The sequence below is a fragment of the Copidosoma floridanum genome, unplaced genomic scaffold (genome assembly GCF_036245765.1).
Source record: "Copidosoma floridanum isolate Cflo_tuat_1 unplaced genomic scaffold, Cflo_Japanese_pri ptg000027l, whole genome shotgun sequence".
NCBI lineage: Eukaryota > Metazoa > Arthropoda > Insecta > Hymenoptera > Encyrtidae > Copidosoma > Copidosoma floridanum.
In genome coordinates, this window is record NW_028321904.1 from 2,937,700 (window position 1) to 2,955,811 (window position 18,112).

Here is an 18,112-nt window from a genome sequence, read left to right on the forward strand (position 1 = left end):
AGTCATCTTCAACAATGTTTTGTAGGCCAATCAAAATTACCTATGAAAAAGAAACAGATCATTTATGCAAAATGACAGAGGAAAATATGAACTTACAAATAAGTAATTTTCAGAATATCTCTGTTGGTTCATTTTCTGTTGGGATAGAAATGATACTAACGATGATAGATGGTAAGGTTAGTCTTCAGATTCAATTTCAACATTTATAATTGCATTACGCTCTTCTCATGGACGTCCAATTTTGTCCTTCTTTATTAACGAGAAGTGTATATTATATTTAATTTTTTTAATTCTTGGAAATCTTTATAATTAGGTTTGCAACGCGCTAAATGAAACATCGTCTCAGAGATGTTTCGTTTGTAAAGAAACGATATCCAATCTGAATAATCTTCAGAAAATGGCAGAAGTAACTGCAGATCAAAATGCTTTAAAATATGGTTTTTCCATTCTACACGCAAATATAAGAATGATGGAATTGGTCCTCCATATATCGTATCGACTGGAGCTGCGAGTTTGGGCTGTAAGTATGTGATGACTGATCAGTTTAAACCATTACTATAAATTTCAAGTATATTATATTTTTGTATGAAAACTATTATCGTATGCATTTTGACGGTTACTGAAAGACGATACAAAAATTAAAATCGTTCTTTAGCTTAGCGCTTGAAACGGTTTTATCGCATCGTTTGCCTGAAAATGTTTAAACATAATTTATCAAATTGATTAAAAAAAAGTATGATTTTAAAATGCACGAAAGAATGTTGGTGTGCGTGGGTATCAGTATATACTACCTATCTCTAATCAACTTGACTGGAATAGAATCTGGCTTAGATTATAAAAATAAAATTTATTAAGTACAACTTCAAAAAAAACATTCAACATCATTACTTTATCATTAATTTAGGTTAAAAAAAATAACAAAGAAAAGTTCCAGGAAAACAAAAAAAAAATTCAAGATGGTCTGAGAGAGAAACTAGGAATTTTATTTGACGTACCTACTCAGGGCTCAGGAAATACGAATGACGGAAACGCTGCAAGAAAATTTTTTAACAATATAGACGTGGTAGCAGAAGTCACAGGTGATATGCTAATTTTATATCATGGTGTTAAAAATACTCAGGTGCGCTTCGTAATCAAGTAAGAAATATCAACAAGATTTTATACAACATTGCAGGTTTTAACTTGGAACTACTGAGACGTTTTAAAGTAATATTGGCTGTAGTATCGTCTGGCGAAGAGATTAATGTAAAAGCATTTAAGGAGTATGCATTAGAGACAGCAAAAATATATGTTGAGAATTATGCGTGGTATCATATGCCACCATCATTACATATTATACTCATGCACGGTCATGAAATAATGGAACATTTCTTTTTGCCAATCGGTTTGCTGTCTGAAGAGGCGCAAGAAGCCAATCATAAAAATGTCAAAGGTTTTCGTGAAAAGTTTTCGAGGAAGCATTCTAGGTAAATCAATTTTCTTTTAAATGCATGTATCAATTTCTGTTCTAACATGAAGCATGCATAAATTTTTGTATACTATCAGATATAGACAGCCATCTGAACATAATAATTATAGAAAATGAAACGTTAATTAGCAGTAATTTTTCCATTTAAGACTATTAATTATTACATGTTTCATTACAACCATACAATGAACTTTTTTTAATTGTAAACTACTGTAAGCTTTAATAAACAGAAATACTTATGTCGTTTTGCAACATAAGTACAATATGTTTATTTTTTTGGATATACTTCCGAACACGGTCAGGCACCAATCGAGCTGAAAATTTGTGTACTTATGTTTTTTAGGATGCTGATTACGAATATGACAGGCCCGTTTGGCGCAAACGACCCTGAATGTGTCAAATGACCATTATGACGTTAAAATACCGTCTATCATCGATCGATTTCAAAAGTTCAAAATCATTTGTGTGAAAGTCGAAAATTAAATTTAAAATATATTTATTATTCTCAAAAAACCAATAAATAAAGTTATATTTTTAATAGATCTAAAAGTCATAAAATTTGATTTTATTTTGCTATCGCTCCCCGACCATTTGACACAGATCAAAGTATATTATCTATTCTTATCAGCTTTGTATCTGATACGCTCTTAATGTAAGGGTTAATTGGGTATTGGGTTTTTATAATGGATCTCATATGTCACAGTTCGACTATCACTATACATGTGGAAAGTATATCTGATGGATCACATATGTTATTGTCACATTACTTTTTGCAAATGTTTTTTTTTTTCAATTTTTAATTAAAAACGTAGGTCTTTAGCATCATTCAGAGTGCACCACGAGGAGCTGCATGTCTACAATTTTAGGTTGCCCCTTCGATCCTCTGAATCCCCTTTCAGTCACTATACATATACCATGCATATGTATTCATTTGACACATTCAGGGTCGTTTGCGCCAAACGGGACTATCATATTCGTAATCAGCATCCCAAAAAACATAAATACACAAATTTTCAGCTCGATTGGTGCCTGACCGTGTTCGGAAGTACAGCCATTTTTTTTTTTTTTTTATTGAATGATATTCACACTATTCGTTTGTCAATAGGATCGCAACAAATACGGACATTTTCCAGAGGCTTATGATACACTCAGATCCGTTCTTTTCCATGTGTCGATCAAGTTCGAAAAAAAGCCATAAACATTTAACAGAAGAAATGCTTTCCTTGCTAAATTTTGAAAAGGTAACAGCAAATAAATCTTCAAGGGGAAAAGTGAATAATGATTTGTTGATTGGAAAAAAAAACATAGGGAATGTGTCAGACGATCGAAGCGATAATGATTTTAATTATGAAGGGAATAGTAATGATGATGATGATGATGATGATGATGATGATAATGATGATGATGATGATGATGATGATGATGATGATGATGATGATTATGATGATGATGATGATAATGATGTTTAGAACAAAAATAAGATGTAAATTAGATAAAATATTTATACAGTGGAATTTTTTATAAAAATACCAGAAATATAATTCATAATAAAAATGGTGTGAAAGCTTCAGATAAAAAATATATCATGGTAGTTATAAATATGCCAACTAATTTTCTTCCAATATTCGTAAATGTTAACAGTTAATAAATCCTTCTCCCAGTGTGCGAATTCGTGATCAGCGACCCCAAAAACACCCGTACACCAAATTTGGTGCGAATCGGTTGATTTTTGAAAATTTTGTCGGCCATCTTGGATCCGCCATTTTGAATTTGGCAAATCTAACTACAGATTCGTAATCAGCGACCCCAAAAACACCCGTACACCAAATTTGGTGCGAATCGGTTGATTTTTGAAAACTTTGTCGGCCATCTTGGATCCGCCATTTTGAATTTCGCAAATCCAACTACAGATTCGTAATCAGTGACCCCAAAAACCCCCGTACACTAAGTTTGGTACAAATTGGTTGATTTTAACAACGTTTTTATGTATACACAGTAATGTGACTATCGAAATTCGCTATATATATACATAAAAATCATACATATACAAAGTCGTCACAGGACGGAGGGAAACGGATTCTTGAAGGTTATGGCCTTAGGAGTGAAATAAGCCCAAAATTGATGAAATTGATTGAAAATTCGTGTGAAGCACGAATTTTGATAATTTTTTCAGCGTTTGGGACCACTGTGCGCTGGGCAAGGTAATGCACCTAAAGATCAAAAGAAAACGTTAGTATTGAAAATTAGGGTACTGAATGTTATAATGTAATTACAATTAAGTAACAAAAAATTGAAAATAAATATTGATCAAATTTTAATACATAAAATAATACAAGTAATATAGAAAATAATTAATTTTTGTTCAACCCAAACAATTTTGCATGCATTTAATGTAAGTGTTTATTTTATAAGAGGATTCTTTTCTTAAAAAAAAATGCAAAGGGTTAGGTAAATTTTTATAACTATCAGGGCAGCCTATCAATGACTGCATCTACGCGCCATGATGGTGCCACACTAGGACCCTTAGTGGTTAATTTGGCAGCCTAGTGTGGACCCCATCAGCACCCCACTAAGGTTTCTGATCGGAAAGTTGGATAGATTCGTGGTAAGAATAAAAAGAAAGCACGAGTAGAGTGTAGATGATGCTATTAGGCAGCAAAATAAAGAAGAGGAATCTTATATAGAAGTGGTTTCTACGTTCACTGGAGCCGTTGATAAATCAGTCAAGCCAGTTAATATGGAAAATCATGAGTGCACTTTATTACAGTTAAATAATTACAGGAGTTTGAACTTTAAAAGCCACGGTAATCTCACGAGATTTTATGTATATAGGTATTCATGTGTGTATTTATATGTAGCGTAAGTCTGTTGAAAAACCAAAACAGTTTGCCAGAGGTACTCTACCTATATTTATGTGTGTATGTAAACAATGATTTTATAAGCTTTATTTCTATTATTAGATTGTATACCACGGGTGCGCATATGACAAGGCTTATTCATACAGCTGATCAAAATATATACACAATATCTGTTATTTGTATGATTTTTTTTCCAGCCTTGACTGTAAATATTTATTCGGAGCCTACAATTTTTTACAGCTGTGCCAAAAATCATCCGTGGCATAGACTAAACCAAAATAGTTGAGGTATTTGTTCTATCTGTACAGATGCATATAAGCGAAATCTAATCAGCGCTTTTGACTCACATAAACTGAAATCAAAGCAGGCCTGGGTTTATGGTGGATTTTCCAACTGGAAGCATGGAGCTAATTGAATAAAGACTCATAAAACAAATTCTTTCGCGGAAATGGGCATGTAGGCACATACTTTGGAGATGCGTGGAACGGATATACTAAATATGTGCCTACGGACTATGGAGAGAGGAGGGGTGCATGGAAATGCTAACAACAGCTATATAGCTATATACCTGCGTATATCATAGCGAAAGAAATCGACGAGTCTTTCTCGCTATACTTACTTTTTTAATGAGGTCTTAGAACTTAAGGGGAAATAGAGAAAAAAAAAATTTTACATCTTATATTTGTAAAATAAAAAACCTATTTTAATTTACGATTCTCTATAACATATAAAAGTTTAAGAGAGGCTAGCCATACTATTTTTTAAAAATTAAATCACCTAAATTCTTTCCACATTTATTGTACTGAAGCTTTGAGTAAGTTTAGCGAACTGAGCAAGTTTCTGTTCGCCTCAGAATCGGTTCCAAAGACTTATCTGCAAAAGAGTATTTCATTGGATTTTTCTCAACAAAAAATACTCTATCTGAGACGGTATTTTATCTTGAAAATAATATTTTTATTCGACACAAGTTGCCGATCTCTAAACTAAGAACTTCATTCGCTTACTAATTACAATACCAAGATCTTCATGTTCTAATGAGCGACGTTTTTCTTTTTTACGTCGCCTTAAGGGCATCCAGTATATCATCTAAAATTTCTACCTTACCGACTTACCTGTGATGAGAAATTGTTGTTAATAACTACTTATATAACTATTTGCACCCAAAATGATGTGAAGAGCCCCAAGCTGGTACTTTGAAGAATCAATCAAGCCTAAATTCAATACAATTTGTTGCGAACTAAGAGAGAAAAGTTACATTTCGTGATCATAAAAGAGTATGCCAGTATATACAATTTGAAATGTAACTTTTCTTTCTTCATTCGCAACAAATTATATTGAATTCAGGCTTAATTGATTTTTCGAAGTACGAGCTTGGGGGCTCTTCTCATCATTTTGGGTTTAAATAATTATATAATTAGTTACAAACAAAAATTTCTTGTTACAGGGAAGTCAGTAAAGTAAAAATTTCAAATGATGTTCTGAATACCCTTAAAAGTTACTTAAAAACTACAATGCTACAGGATCGACTCAGTTCGATAGCTCTTTTGCACGTGTATTATGAAATTACTGATTAGCTTGATTTGGAAGAATTATTTAATAAATTTAATTCAGACCATAAGAAGCGCAGCACTGTCTTTGCATTACGCAAATCATTAAAAAAGTGTTTGTTACTTTTTAAAATTAATAAATATGAAAAGTTTTACAAGTTAGAAAAAATTTACTTTGTGTTTTTTAATCTTCCCTCTTTCTCATATATGCACACACACACACACGCGTGCACCTGCACACGCACACACGTGTATATATATGCATGTATACTTTCTTGATGTATACATGATATATATTCAAAAAAACTACCCACTCAGTCAAAACTCCAACCGCCAGTAACTTTTAAGAGTTATTTTTATTTAATTGAAAAAATGCCGTAAGTCTGTACAAAAAAAAATTTATAAGACTGTTCAGTACGTTAATAAAGGGAAAATTTTTTACCAGTATGATGAGAAAAACATCACAAAAAGAACTACCGTGTATTTTGGTAAGCAATTTTAAATTTTTACATGCGTACATAAAAGAAAAAACATAACAATAGCTTTAAAATTTAATATTCTAATTAACAAACAAAATTTATTTAATAAATTGTTTTTATCCCTCACGAACTTTTTTTTTAAACACTGCTTTTACTGTTTATCTGCCTACGTAAGCCCCCCGCTGTCATCTATTCTGATGCCAAGAATGGTACAATAAACATTAAAAGCAGTAACTCGTGTTTAACACTATCTGCAGCAAGGTATTCAGTATTTCCGTACCTATAGTTTTTTTTGGAAAAATTTTTCTGCTTTACCTATTAAAGGGTACTTTATCCATACACATCCAATGTATTTTATCGTACGTGTGATAAATAAAGCCTTCTGAATCAAGCTCAAATAAAGAGCTGTGTCATTCTCCTGGGTAATTATTATACTTGTCACATATATACCAAAGTCTTTTTAACAGTGTGCTTTTGCCAAAATTCTTAGGGAAAAAACTAAAATTAACAAACTTTATTTTATCTGAAATTTTTTTTTATTTTATCCGGTTGGTAACGTTACAAATTTGTAAGTTGATAAGCTTAAACCTAAATTACATTAATTCTGACAACCATACATTTTTATTAGCTTTACTAGAACATTACTTTTAAAAACTGTTTATCCACAATATATTAAAAACAAGAGAGATTTAAATGAATAAATACTAACTTAAACTGATATTTTCAAGTTATACTGTAAGAAAATAAGCTTCGGAAGCGTTCAACTTATGATTTATGACTTAAGAAGTTTTTTGAAGTGACTGTAAGATTAGCTCGAGGCACTTCTGTCTTTTAGTCATAACGTCATTATATGGAAAAAAAAATTCAAGATCCAACTAACCTTCATAAATTAAAAGTTGAACCCTTGAACCCTTGAACAGAGATTAGTAGAGGGATTGCTGACTGCAACGGTACGGCGCGAGATCACTTTTGGCCACTGTTTCGAGCGCCTTGTCGCGGCCAAGCGGTCCAACCAGGCGCACATATTTTTTTTTTATTTGAGAAGCGTGGAGGGGATATACCGAATGTGTGCCTACGAATTGGCGCGGAAATGGGCATGTAGGCACATACTTTGGAGACGCGTGGAACGGATATACTGAATATGCGCCTATGGACTACGGAGAGAGGAGGGGTGCGTGGAAATGCCGAAAACAGCTATATAGCTATACCTGCGGTTATCATAGCGAAAGAAATCGACGAGTCTTTCTCGCTATACTTACTTTTTAAATGAGGTCTTAGAACTTAAGGGGAAATAGAGAAAAAAAAATTTTACATCTAATATTTGTAAAATAAAAAACCTATTTTAATTTACGATTCTCTACAACATATAAAAGTTCAAGAGAGGCTAGCCATACTATTTTTTGAAAATTAAATCATACAAATAAATGCTTACAAAATTGAAAGCTCATACTTTCAAGGCATTTACTTGTTAGTTATTCTTGTACTTTGGATTTTTGTATAGTACTGCGTATCGAAGTACATTGAAAAAATATTAAGCATAAAATATTTTTTGAGTTTGATAGTATGGCTATAAGCACCTTAAAAATAAATCATTATTTTTACTTATTATAATCGCTATAAACTGTAGGCCAAGCTCCGGAGGGTATCAATGAACATATGTGACTTCGGGTTGTATAAGTTACGAAGTTTGAATAGTTAAGGTGGCTAGAGCTTATGCCTTCGATGACATATTTTGGCAATTTGGGGTTGAATTCCGACTGCTGTCAGTTTTTTTCTTTTTTATTATAATTCAGTATTCTGTTTCAATTCCTCATTGTTACTTTTGTATTTATTTGTATTAATTTATAAATATTTTCAACACTTTTTTTTTGGGCACGTTAAAAAAAATTCATTTTTTATTCTGTGTCACGTACGTAGAATCCTACGCAACGACTAACAGTTAAATAATTTATTACGTTAAAAGTTATAGCTGGCAAGGCTAACTCATAATTTTAAATGCAATAATTTGAATGATAGTAACATTGATAACTAAGTAAATACTTGGTAGATCATATAAATCTCTATGTGCGTATTCATATGCTTGCATGTGTGTGATCTCAGACTTTTCGACCAATGTCAATGATGCAGGACTCAGAAGGAGTACTTTTTCATATTGTTACGATGGCTTGGGAAACACAATCGTCATAGCTTTTTAAGGTGGTCATACCTCTTGACGATTTATTGATTTTTTTAAGCAGATTGTTGTATTGTTTAGGTACAAAAAATATTCAAATACCTATTTTAGTTTTACTTAGGAAAAATTTAAGCAATAACATTTTTTTAAATCTCTCCCTACGTTATACAGTTTTATTTTTAACAATAAAACAGTTTTTTTCTTTTGATTTATGCATTTAAAATTAGTATTTTAATAAGATTGATAGAACACTTCCCTAATTTGTAATTTTAATTAAATTTTTAACAAAATCTTATTTTATACAGTACGAAAAAACCACATACTCTATTTTCGCACAATTCATAACAGGTTATTTTATAAAATATTCTTACTTTAATATGATAAATATCATGATTTCATTGACAGGTTTTACACATTTGAGCTTGGAATTTATACATGTACATTTTAATACTTACTGTAGCTAAAAAAAATGAATGTAGTTTAGTTTGTTCTTAAATATCTTATACGATTGTTAGATTACAAAAACTTTAGATTACAATAAATAACTTAAACTTTTTATTTGCTACTCAACATAATTTAATATTGTTAAATAAATTTCTACCTTCACGAGAAATACTGCAACATTTAACGATAGCTTTTTAGAGTCTCAGAGAACTGAGTGGATTTTTAAAGATTTTGCACTACAAATTCGTTTATTTAAAGTAAGGCCCACTTTTTATCCATAATTTAGGATGTGGCTTAACTTTTTTATTTAGTCTAACTATTTTTCAAATCGTTAAATAATATATACGCTCTGCAGGTAGAAACTTTTCTAACAATCTTAAATTATGTTGAGTAGCACATTATAAGTTTTAGTCATTTATTGCAATCTAAAGTTTTTTGTAATAAAAGAATCGTATAAGATATTTAAAAAAAGTTCAAAATACTTTTTTTTTTTTAGCTACAGTAAGTATTAAAATGTACATGTTTAAATTACAAGCTCAGATGTGTAAGACCTGTGAATAAAATCATAATATTTATCACATTAAAGTAAAATTATTCTATAAAAAAAACTGTTATGGAGTGTGCAGAAATAGAGAATGTGATTTTTTCATACTGTATAAAATAAGATTTTGTTAAAAATTTAATTAAAATTACAAATTAGGGAAGTGTTCCATCACTCTTATTCAAATACTAATCTTGAATGCATGAATCGAAAGAAAGAAATTGTTTTATAGTTAAAAATAAAACTGTACAACGTATGGAGAGATTTACAAAAATATTATTGTCTTAATTTTTCCTAAGTAAAACTAAAATAGGTATAAGAATATTTTTTGTACCAGAATAATACAACAATCTGCTTAAAAAAATCAATAAATCGTCAAGAGGTATGACGACCTTAAAAAGCTATGACATTGTGCTTCCCAAGCCATCGTAACAATATGAAAAAATACTCCTTCTGAGTCCTGAATCATTGACATTGGTCGAAAAGTCTGATATCACACACATGCAAGCATACGAATACGTATATAGAGATTTATATGATCTACCAAGTATTTACTTAGTTATCAATGTTACTATCATTCAAATTATTACATTTAAAGTTATGAAATAGCCTTGCCAGCTATAACTTTTAACGTAATAAATTATTTAACTGTTAGTCGTTGAGTAGGATTCTACGTACGTGACACAGAATAAAAAATGAATTTTTTTTAACGTGCCCAAAAAAAAGTGTTGAAAATATTTATAAATTAATACAAATAAATACAAAAGTAACAATGAGGAATTAAAACAGAATACTGAATTATAATAAAAAAGAAAAAAACTGACAGCAGTCGGAATTCAACCCCAAATTGCCAAAATATGTCATCGAAGGCATAAGCTCTAGCCACCTTAACTATTCAAACTTCGTATCTCATACAACCCGAAGTCACATATGTTCATTGATACCCTTCAGAGCTTGGCCTACAGTTCATAGCGATTATAATAAGTAAAAATAATTATTTATATTTAAGGTGCTTATAGCCATACCATCAAACTCAAAAAATATTTCATGCTTAATATTTTTTCAAAGTACTTCGATACGCAGTACTATACAAAAATCCAAAGTACAAGAATAACTTACAAATAAATGCCTTGAAAGTCTGAGCTTTCAATTGCGTAAGCGTTTATTTGGATGATTTAATTTTTGAAAAATAATATGGCTAGCCTCTCTTAAATTTTTATATGTTATAGAGAATCGTTAATTAAAATAGGTTCTTTATTTTGCAAATATAAGATGTAAAATCTTTTTTTTTTCTGTTTACCCTCACTTTCTAAGACCTTATTTAAAAAGTAAGTATAGTGAGAAAGACTCGTCTCTTTCTTTCGCTATGATATACAAAGGTATTTAGTTACACAGCTGTAGTCAGCATTTCCATGCTCCACTCCTCTCTTCATAGTCCGTAGGCACATATTCAGCATACCCCTTTCACGCGTCTCCAAAGTATATGCCTACATGCCTATTTCTGCGCAAATCCGTAGGCAAACACTTGGTATATCCCCTCCACGCTTCTCAAATAAAAAAAAATATGTGCGCCTGGTTTAACCACTTGGCCGCGACAGGGCGCTCGAAACAGTAGCCAAAAGTGAACTTGCGCCGTAGCATTGCAGTCAGCTATCTCTTTTTTAATCTCTGCTTTGAATACGTCATTTATATGTAAATATGTACAGAGTTTCCATAAGTGATTAGTTAGATTTTACTGTTGAAGTAGTTCCTGATTATTGTGTAAATCTGTACCTATAATGATTTATTTGTTTTTTGCCATCATGCAAGTTTTTCCTTTCTAGTTACTGATTCTTCTTAAATGATTACATTTCCGTTTCTGCTTTTCTTCACATTTTTTTCCTTGTATAAGAAAATTGTAAGTGACCTTAATTGTTATCAGACATCATTACGTCTAACTTTTTTAAGATGTATTACAACTGTTCAGGAATAATTTTTCTGAAACCAAATAAAACCTACTTGATTCTTGAGCTATTTAAATTTAATATTTTTTTACACACTGTTAACCATAATATAATATTTTTTCTTTGTGCACCTGTAACTCGCTACAAAGTAGAGCGTGTGGATTTAGCATGCCATATTTTATAACGAAAAGCAGTTTTGTGTTGTTTTGTTGTTTTGATACACGAAGAGATGTAGTCGAACTTGGTGTAATGCTGCACGTGAGAACAGCATTTCTATATACAAAGCAGAGTGACGTGCAAGAGAAAAAATAATAGGGCACCGCACGCATTTCATTTTTGACTGCCAGCTGATTTGACTGTGCAGCACACGAAGTTTGTTTTCTCAACTGCTATGTATGGTAGTTGTATAAAGTCACATGCTTGCTACTTTACATAGGCTTTACGTTAATGAAAACTTTTGAATACATGCAGTTTAGTTACTTTGGTTCTTACTTTTACGTATTATTGGAGAAAAATAGGATATTTTTTTTAAGTGCATTATTTTTTATGCTACTTTCTTTCCACCAAGTTAGGTATTTACTTTTCTTGTTATCCCAAAAAAATAAGAAAGGTGTCCATTACTTAAGTTTTTGATCACTCACTTTTTATAAATTGATTTACTTGGGCTATAGACAAATTGCAAGTAGCGACCATGAATTGAGCTGCGAAAAATTTTAAACAGAGTGCTCATGACAGAATTGTGATGAATGTTGTGTTAAGTTATCTTTTGTTTACTTGTTAAGAGACATTACATTTTTATCAGCCTTTATTTACTTACATGTTTTTCAACTTTTATGTCTAGTTTTAACAACATTGAACAAATATATTTTAACAGTTTTGTAGGAAGATTAAACTTTGCATTTTTTACTAGTCAAAAATTTGACTAGCTTCAAACTATATAATATTTGACTTTAAATTTTATTTCTTACTATAAATACAAACATTCATTGAATAAAGTTTTGTTTTAATTGAACTACTAACTACTATTTTAGGTTAAATTATCCTTTCTGATAAGCCAATTTTTTTATAACTATTTTCATTAATTATCACAATTTTTTGTAACCCAAGATATTTAAGCCATTTATGAAAAAACTACATTTTATGTATTGAGTTTAACGTATAAAGTATGAATTAGTTTTAATAGCATCAAACAGTATTTGTGTGTTCTGTGTAACTAGAACTTGATAATGCAAGTTATGGAAGATGGCCCAATCGTTCAGCCCAGTCTTTTTATTTATATAATTTTAAGTTTGATCCTTCGTAGTAGGAGAAAAGCTCAAAAACTGTATAATCTGACATATAACATATTCACTTTTTTTTCAATAAACCACAAATAAGATTTAAGAATCGTTGGCCTTGTATCAAAAATAAATAAATGTAAGCTTTAATAAAAAGCTTAAATGTATCTTAGCTTCGTGCTTGATCCATTTTCTCGTGGCTGTTTTTCTCCTTTCTGCAGTGATCTGAAAATAAAAAAAATTTCACTTTGCCTCTTTCACCATAAATAATAATTTCAAAATCACATTTTCGTTATTATTTATCATGTTTTCAGTTATCATAAGGTACAACAGTAGTTTACTATTAGAAAACGTTAGCTTACGTCTTTACAAAGTGCTAACTTAAAATCTGTGAATAAATGAGTGCTATTGTTGCCCTTATTCTTTTCTTATTGTTCGACCTTATAATACAAAAATCTTCGTTAAACAACCATTTAGATAACAAGTCTCAATCGTTAGATGAAGACGGCACCATATTCTACTTAATTTACCCACGAGATAAAAATGTCTATTCTGTTCAAATCTAGTGAGAACACGTTAAAATCTTTTATTTTCACGGCAGACACGTTTCTAAAAAAGTAATTGTCATATACGAAAACCAGGATGACGTAAAAACATAAGCCATCAGATAGGTGTAAATAAAATTTCTCTGTCCAAAAAAAGATTTTTAATAAAAGTAAAAGGTAAGCATGTTTTCTATGCTTACAATTACTTATACACATATTTATCATTAACGAATTAATTATTATTTCATTTAAAATAAAAATAAACTACACTAACAATGTATCTAGAAAATTGTTGGCTAACGAACCATAAAATCCATAAGCTACTGACACGTTTTGTTTGATACAATTTTATCGTAGAAAATTTAAGAATGAAAAACCACTCTATTACAAATATCAAAAAATGTTATTCTATTAAAGTAACAAATGTAAAAATTTGTGTGGTTTAAGTAAATAAACAAAAAAAAAATGTTACATATTAAATTTTTTATTATCAAAGTAAAAAAAAATTTTGTATCGTACACAACTAATAATACAAATAACCATTTAATAACAAACATTCCACGTAGCTTTTTCAGTTAAGAAACCAATATGTAGATTTGTATAGATTAAGTAAAAAGTACAAGTATAACAAATGTTTTTTTTAAACACAAATTAAAGAGTGCAGACATTTTAAAAACACAAATAAAGAAAAAATCAACGCCAAAATATATCAGTTTTGTTTTAAAATAACAATCAACAATTTTTCTGCTGACATCTATAAACTTATTAGGGAGGCATTTCTGTGTTGGTAGAGAATGTAAGATAGTGATCCAATTTTTTGTCTCCATTAGGCCATGTTCTTTTTATATGTCCTATTTATTTTGTAAGTATTCATTAATTTTTATAACATTTTCCTCCTACGTTAAAAATGGCATAACTGTTAATTTTATATTTATGCCTGAGATTTTGCTTAACAGTCTGGGGACATGATAGAAATGGATTAAGACGGAGCACTGAGCTGGGAATAGGGTTTATGATTTAAAAAAAAGTAAGCTAGCTATTCGGCAATCAGTATACACGAACAGCACATAACCAGCTAGTTATTTTGGCGTTAAAAGCTGCTTCCCTTTTAAATTAACAAAGTCATTAGGCTATCAGTATTTTTTACAAGCGAAATACAACATAGCGTTAAAAACTCATTTCTAAAATAGGAACTAGTTGCCTGGCCGTTAGCATTAACGCCAACTGGCACAGAACGTAGCGTTAAAATTTAATTTTTCAAACAGAAGCTAGTTGTCCGACTGCAGGCATTTACACTAACATATATACAACAAATCGTTGAAACTTGATCTTTTAAATAGGAGCTCGTTGCCAGGTCGTCAGCATTGTCACTAACTTGTATACAACATAGCGTTAAAGATTGATATTTTAGATTGGAGCTAAGTTCCAAGCCACCAGCCTTTACACCAACTAGCACAAAATGTGGCATTAAGAATTGATTCTTTAAATAGGTGCTAGTTCACTGGCCGTTAGTATTTAGACCGTCCTACACACAACTTAGCATGCACCTGTAATTATTCGTTAGTTAATATATTTTTTCTTTCACCACCTGCCTGGCCACCAATATTCAGATGAAATGGCACGTAGTAGTGGCTTTTACACGAAAAATTTTTAAGGGGGTGCTTTAAATTTTACTTAAACCATGAATTTTACTTACTTTTATTTTTGTATGAAAAGGTGTACAAAAGTGGCTATTGGGATAAGATCCGAGTGGCCAAATTAAATTTTATTAAGAACAAATCCATCAGATTATCCAGGTCACATATATGCACTGACCAGGTTCTCTATATTGGGTGTCTAGACTGGCTACGGCCTTAGGTATACACCCAAGCTGGCTTGACCACCAAATAGATTGAAATCGCTTGCCAATAGCGGAACCTACGGGCTTATATCGCCGAAAATCTTAAATTCTTGTAGCAAAGACAGAAAATAATTTTGTACATTCTTCCATCTTCTACTGCGTATATTGTTTTAGTATTGGGAATATATGCTTACTTGATAAGGAATATTATACGGCAGTAATACTGATCCTAACGTTCACTCGTCTGCAATGTCGAATTTCAGTGAGCGAACGTTGACTGAACGTATGAACAAAACATCTCAGCTGGAGCGTCTGTTTACTAAACTACCTCACCCTTTCTACAAATAACTGAGATGCAGAAGGAAAGAATAAGAAATGATGATTGAATGTCACCGTATAATATATGGAAGAAGTTATCGACGTATAAGAAGGAGCAGAAAGGTAAATCAGTTCTTGCGTCAGTGTCTTCCTCCGTTTCTCCTTACACCTAAGTCGTGAAAGTATGCACGTATATATGCGCTGTAAGGGTAAAGACCATCAGTACACTAGCAGATTTTTTCCAAACTGCAGAGTACCATGAGCTCTCAATAAATTGCAATGATTATTTATGTCACCAAGTCCGTAGGCATTATGGCGCAACAATCGACTCACGACACGTTCAGATCTTGGAAAAAATTTGCTGGAGCACTGCTCGTCTTCATCGTTACAGCAAATATAGTGTTTAGGGTCGATATGGAAACACGAGCATAAAAAAGACTGGGCTCAAACAGTGATGAACGGGGAAGAATTATTCGCACCCAACTTTTGTATGCTTTCTTGTTCAAAATATAGTAATGTACCTAAAAGTTCACCTTGTCACCCAAGAATGTGGTCAGGTATTGTTTAAACAATTTTTTTATCAACAATTTCATCAAAGTTGTTTTTTCGACCTGAAAAAAATATTCTCAGATTCTTTGGCACATTTGGCACAAAAAACCAATTAAAAGGTATATACCTAAACTCCACTGTTTTCGAGTAAAAAATTCCCTTAGTTTCAAAAATTCATTTTTTCCGGTTTTCAGAGCTCTATGAAAGTGATAAATAAAAATATTTCCAAATGTTACAACGCACGATCATAAACTGTAAGCCTTTCTCTACAATCTCCAAAAAAGAAAACGTCGAAAAGTTGAATGGCAAGATTGTTTTTTGTAATAAACGTTAAGGGCGTTTCAGCACGCACTCCCGCGTAAGTGTGTACCTATATATACGTTTCCTGGCTCAGCGTGTAGTGACCACATATAGGTATACACTTTCGCGGGAGTGCGTGTTGAAAGTCCCTGAACGTTTATTACAAAAAACAATCTTGCCATTCAACTTTTCGACATTTTCTTTTTTGGAGATTGTAGAGGAAGGCTTACAGCTCATGCTCGTGCGTTGAAACATATAAAAATATTTTTATTTAGCACTTCCGTGGAGCTCTAACAACCGGAAAAAATGCATTTTTTTAAACTTTGGAAATTTTTTACTCGAAAAAGGTTGGGTTTAGGTATATACCTTTTCATTGGTTTTTTGTGCCAAATGTGCCACAGAATTTAATAATATTTTTTATAGTTTAAAAAAACAACTTTGACGAAATTGCTTGTGAAAAAATTGCTTAAACAATACTTGACCATATTCTTGTGTAGCAAGATAAACTTTTAGGTACATTACTATATTTTGAACCAGAAAGCACAAAAAAATTGGGTGCGAATAATTTTTCCAGGCTCAGCACTGTTTGAGCTCAGTCTACGACTAAAAGAGAGATAGAAGAAGAGAGGAAGGAAAGAAAAAGTAGGTGCATCTAGCGTAGCCTCAATGTAAAATATACTCGAGATCTATTTAATTTTTTCGAATAAGTGTTAACATTAAAGCTTCAGAACTAAATGTAAATAAATTTTTATACTTCTTTATCAATACCAGGATACGTTAATATAAAGTCTGAAAGTCTACCAGACAGGCTTAAAGCTCATAAGAAAGGGATGAAGATCAAATGTGGTCACGTAATAAGCCATTCTTTTAATCTAATAGGCTTTGAATAAGTGTTAACTTTATAGCTACAGGACTAAATGTAAATAAATTTTGATTCTTCTTTATCAACACCAGGATACGTTAATATGGAGTCTGAAAGTCTACCAGAGAGGCTTAAGGCTCATAAGAAAGGAATAAAGATTCAATGTTGTCACGTAATAAGCCACTCTTTTGATTAAATAGGCTTCAAGCAAGTATGAAAGACTCCGAGAGTCCAGACTGCATTGAAAGGCACCTTCAATCTTTATTATTTTAAATGCCGTATACAAAGCCTAAAAAAAACAATTACCTTTTAAAATTTTACATCTTTTAGTGTTGACTTTTGTTTATTAGTTTTTCGGACATACGTGTATTCCTTAATTTGTAATCATAAAAACCACAATTGCAATACTTGTACTTTGTATAAATGAAATACGTCAGTTTTATTTTTTATTTTTTTACTTCGCTAGTCAAAAATTACAAAAATAACATTCTTTTATGTTACTTCAAATTTATAAATTACGACATTTGTTACTGTGATAGAATAAGGTAGTTAAGTATTTGTCATAAAGTATAATAATTATAATTTAGTAGGATCTCAACGAGAGTTTAATAAATGAAGTATGTTGGGTATTTTTAAAGATTTTCTGAGTTTATTAGCCGACAACTTCTCACATACATAATGAGTGTAAAATTTTTGTTTCCTAATTAATAATCGTTAAGCTCATTTTTTATTAGCTTGTGTATTAGTAACTATTAGCACATAATACATGCTTATAGATTTATTTTATTAAAACTTTTTTTTTGGGAAGGATTTTCCAAGTGTTTTGTACATTAAAAAAAGTTATTAGAGTAACATCTGATGGTTTAAGATTTTATGACGTTATATGGTGAATATTTGACAGATCGATCTTTGGTGAAATATGTAACTTTAATAATTTAACTATTATTGGTAGACACTTGTGTTACTTC

At 31.2% G+C, this 18,112-nt stretch overlaps 2 protein-coding genes and 1 pseudogene across 2 annotated transcripts in view; 2 read left to right on the forward strand and 1 right to left on the reverse strand.

Annotated features, from left to right (window-relative positions):
- Positions 1 to 397: 397 nt before the first annotated feature.
- LOC149373754 (uncharacterized) lies at positions 398 to 1,470 on the forward strand. Its single transcript, XM_089595753.1, has 3 exons — positions 398 to 520; positions 905 to 1,079; positions 1,175 to 1,470. Exons 1-3 carry the CDS (start codon positions 398 to 400, stop codon positions 1,468 to 1,470), a joined length of 594 nt encoding a protein of 197 aa, XP_089451879.1.
- Positions 1,471 to 2,043: 573 nt separating this feature from the next.
- LOC149373755 (U2 spliceosomal RNA) lies at positions 2,044 to 2,217 on the forward strand (annotated as a pseudogene).
- Positions 2,218 to 12,645: 10,428 nt separating this feature from the next.
- The window catches only part of LOC106646906 (uncharacterized), a 211,030-nt gene continuing 205,563 nt past the window's right edge, over positions 12,646 to 18,112 (reverse strand). The window contains exon 4 of the mRNA XM_089595738.1: positions 12,646 to 12,955. Within this exon, the coding sequence (XP_089451864.1) occupies positions 12,889 to 12,955 (67 nt within the window). The 3' untranslated portion in view covers positions 12,646 to 12,888. The remainder of the gene's footprint in view (positions 12,956 to 18,112) is intronic.

Coding starts and splice junctions, on each gene's coding strand:
- LOC149373754 (XM_089595753.1), top strand. CDS start 398: ATGGCAGAAGTAACTGCAGATCAAAATGCTTTAAAATATGGTTTTTCC. Junction 521..904: donor TGGAGCTGCGAGTTTGGGCT/GTAAGTATGTGA, acceptor TCATTAATTTAG/GTTAAAAAAAATAACAAAGA. Junction 1,080..1,174: donor CGTGGTAGCAGAAGTCACAG/GTGATATGCTAA, acceptor ACAACATTGCAG/GTTTTAACTTGGAACTACTG.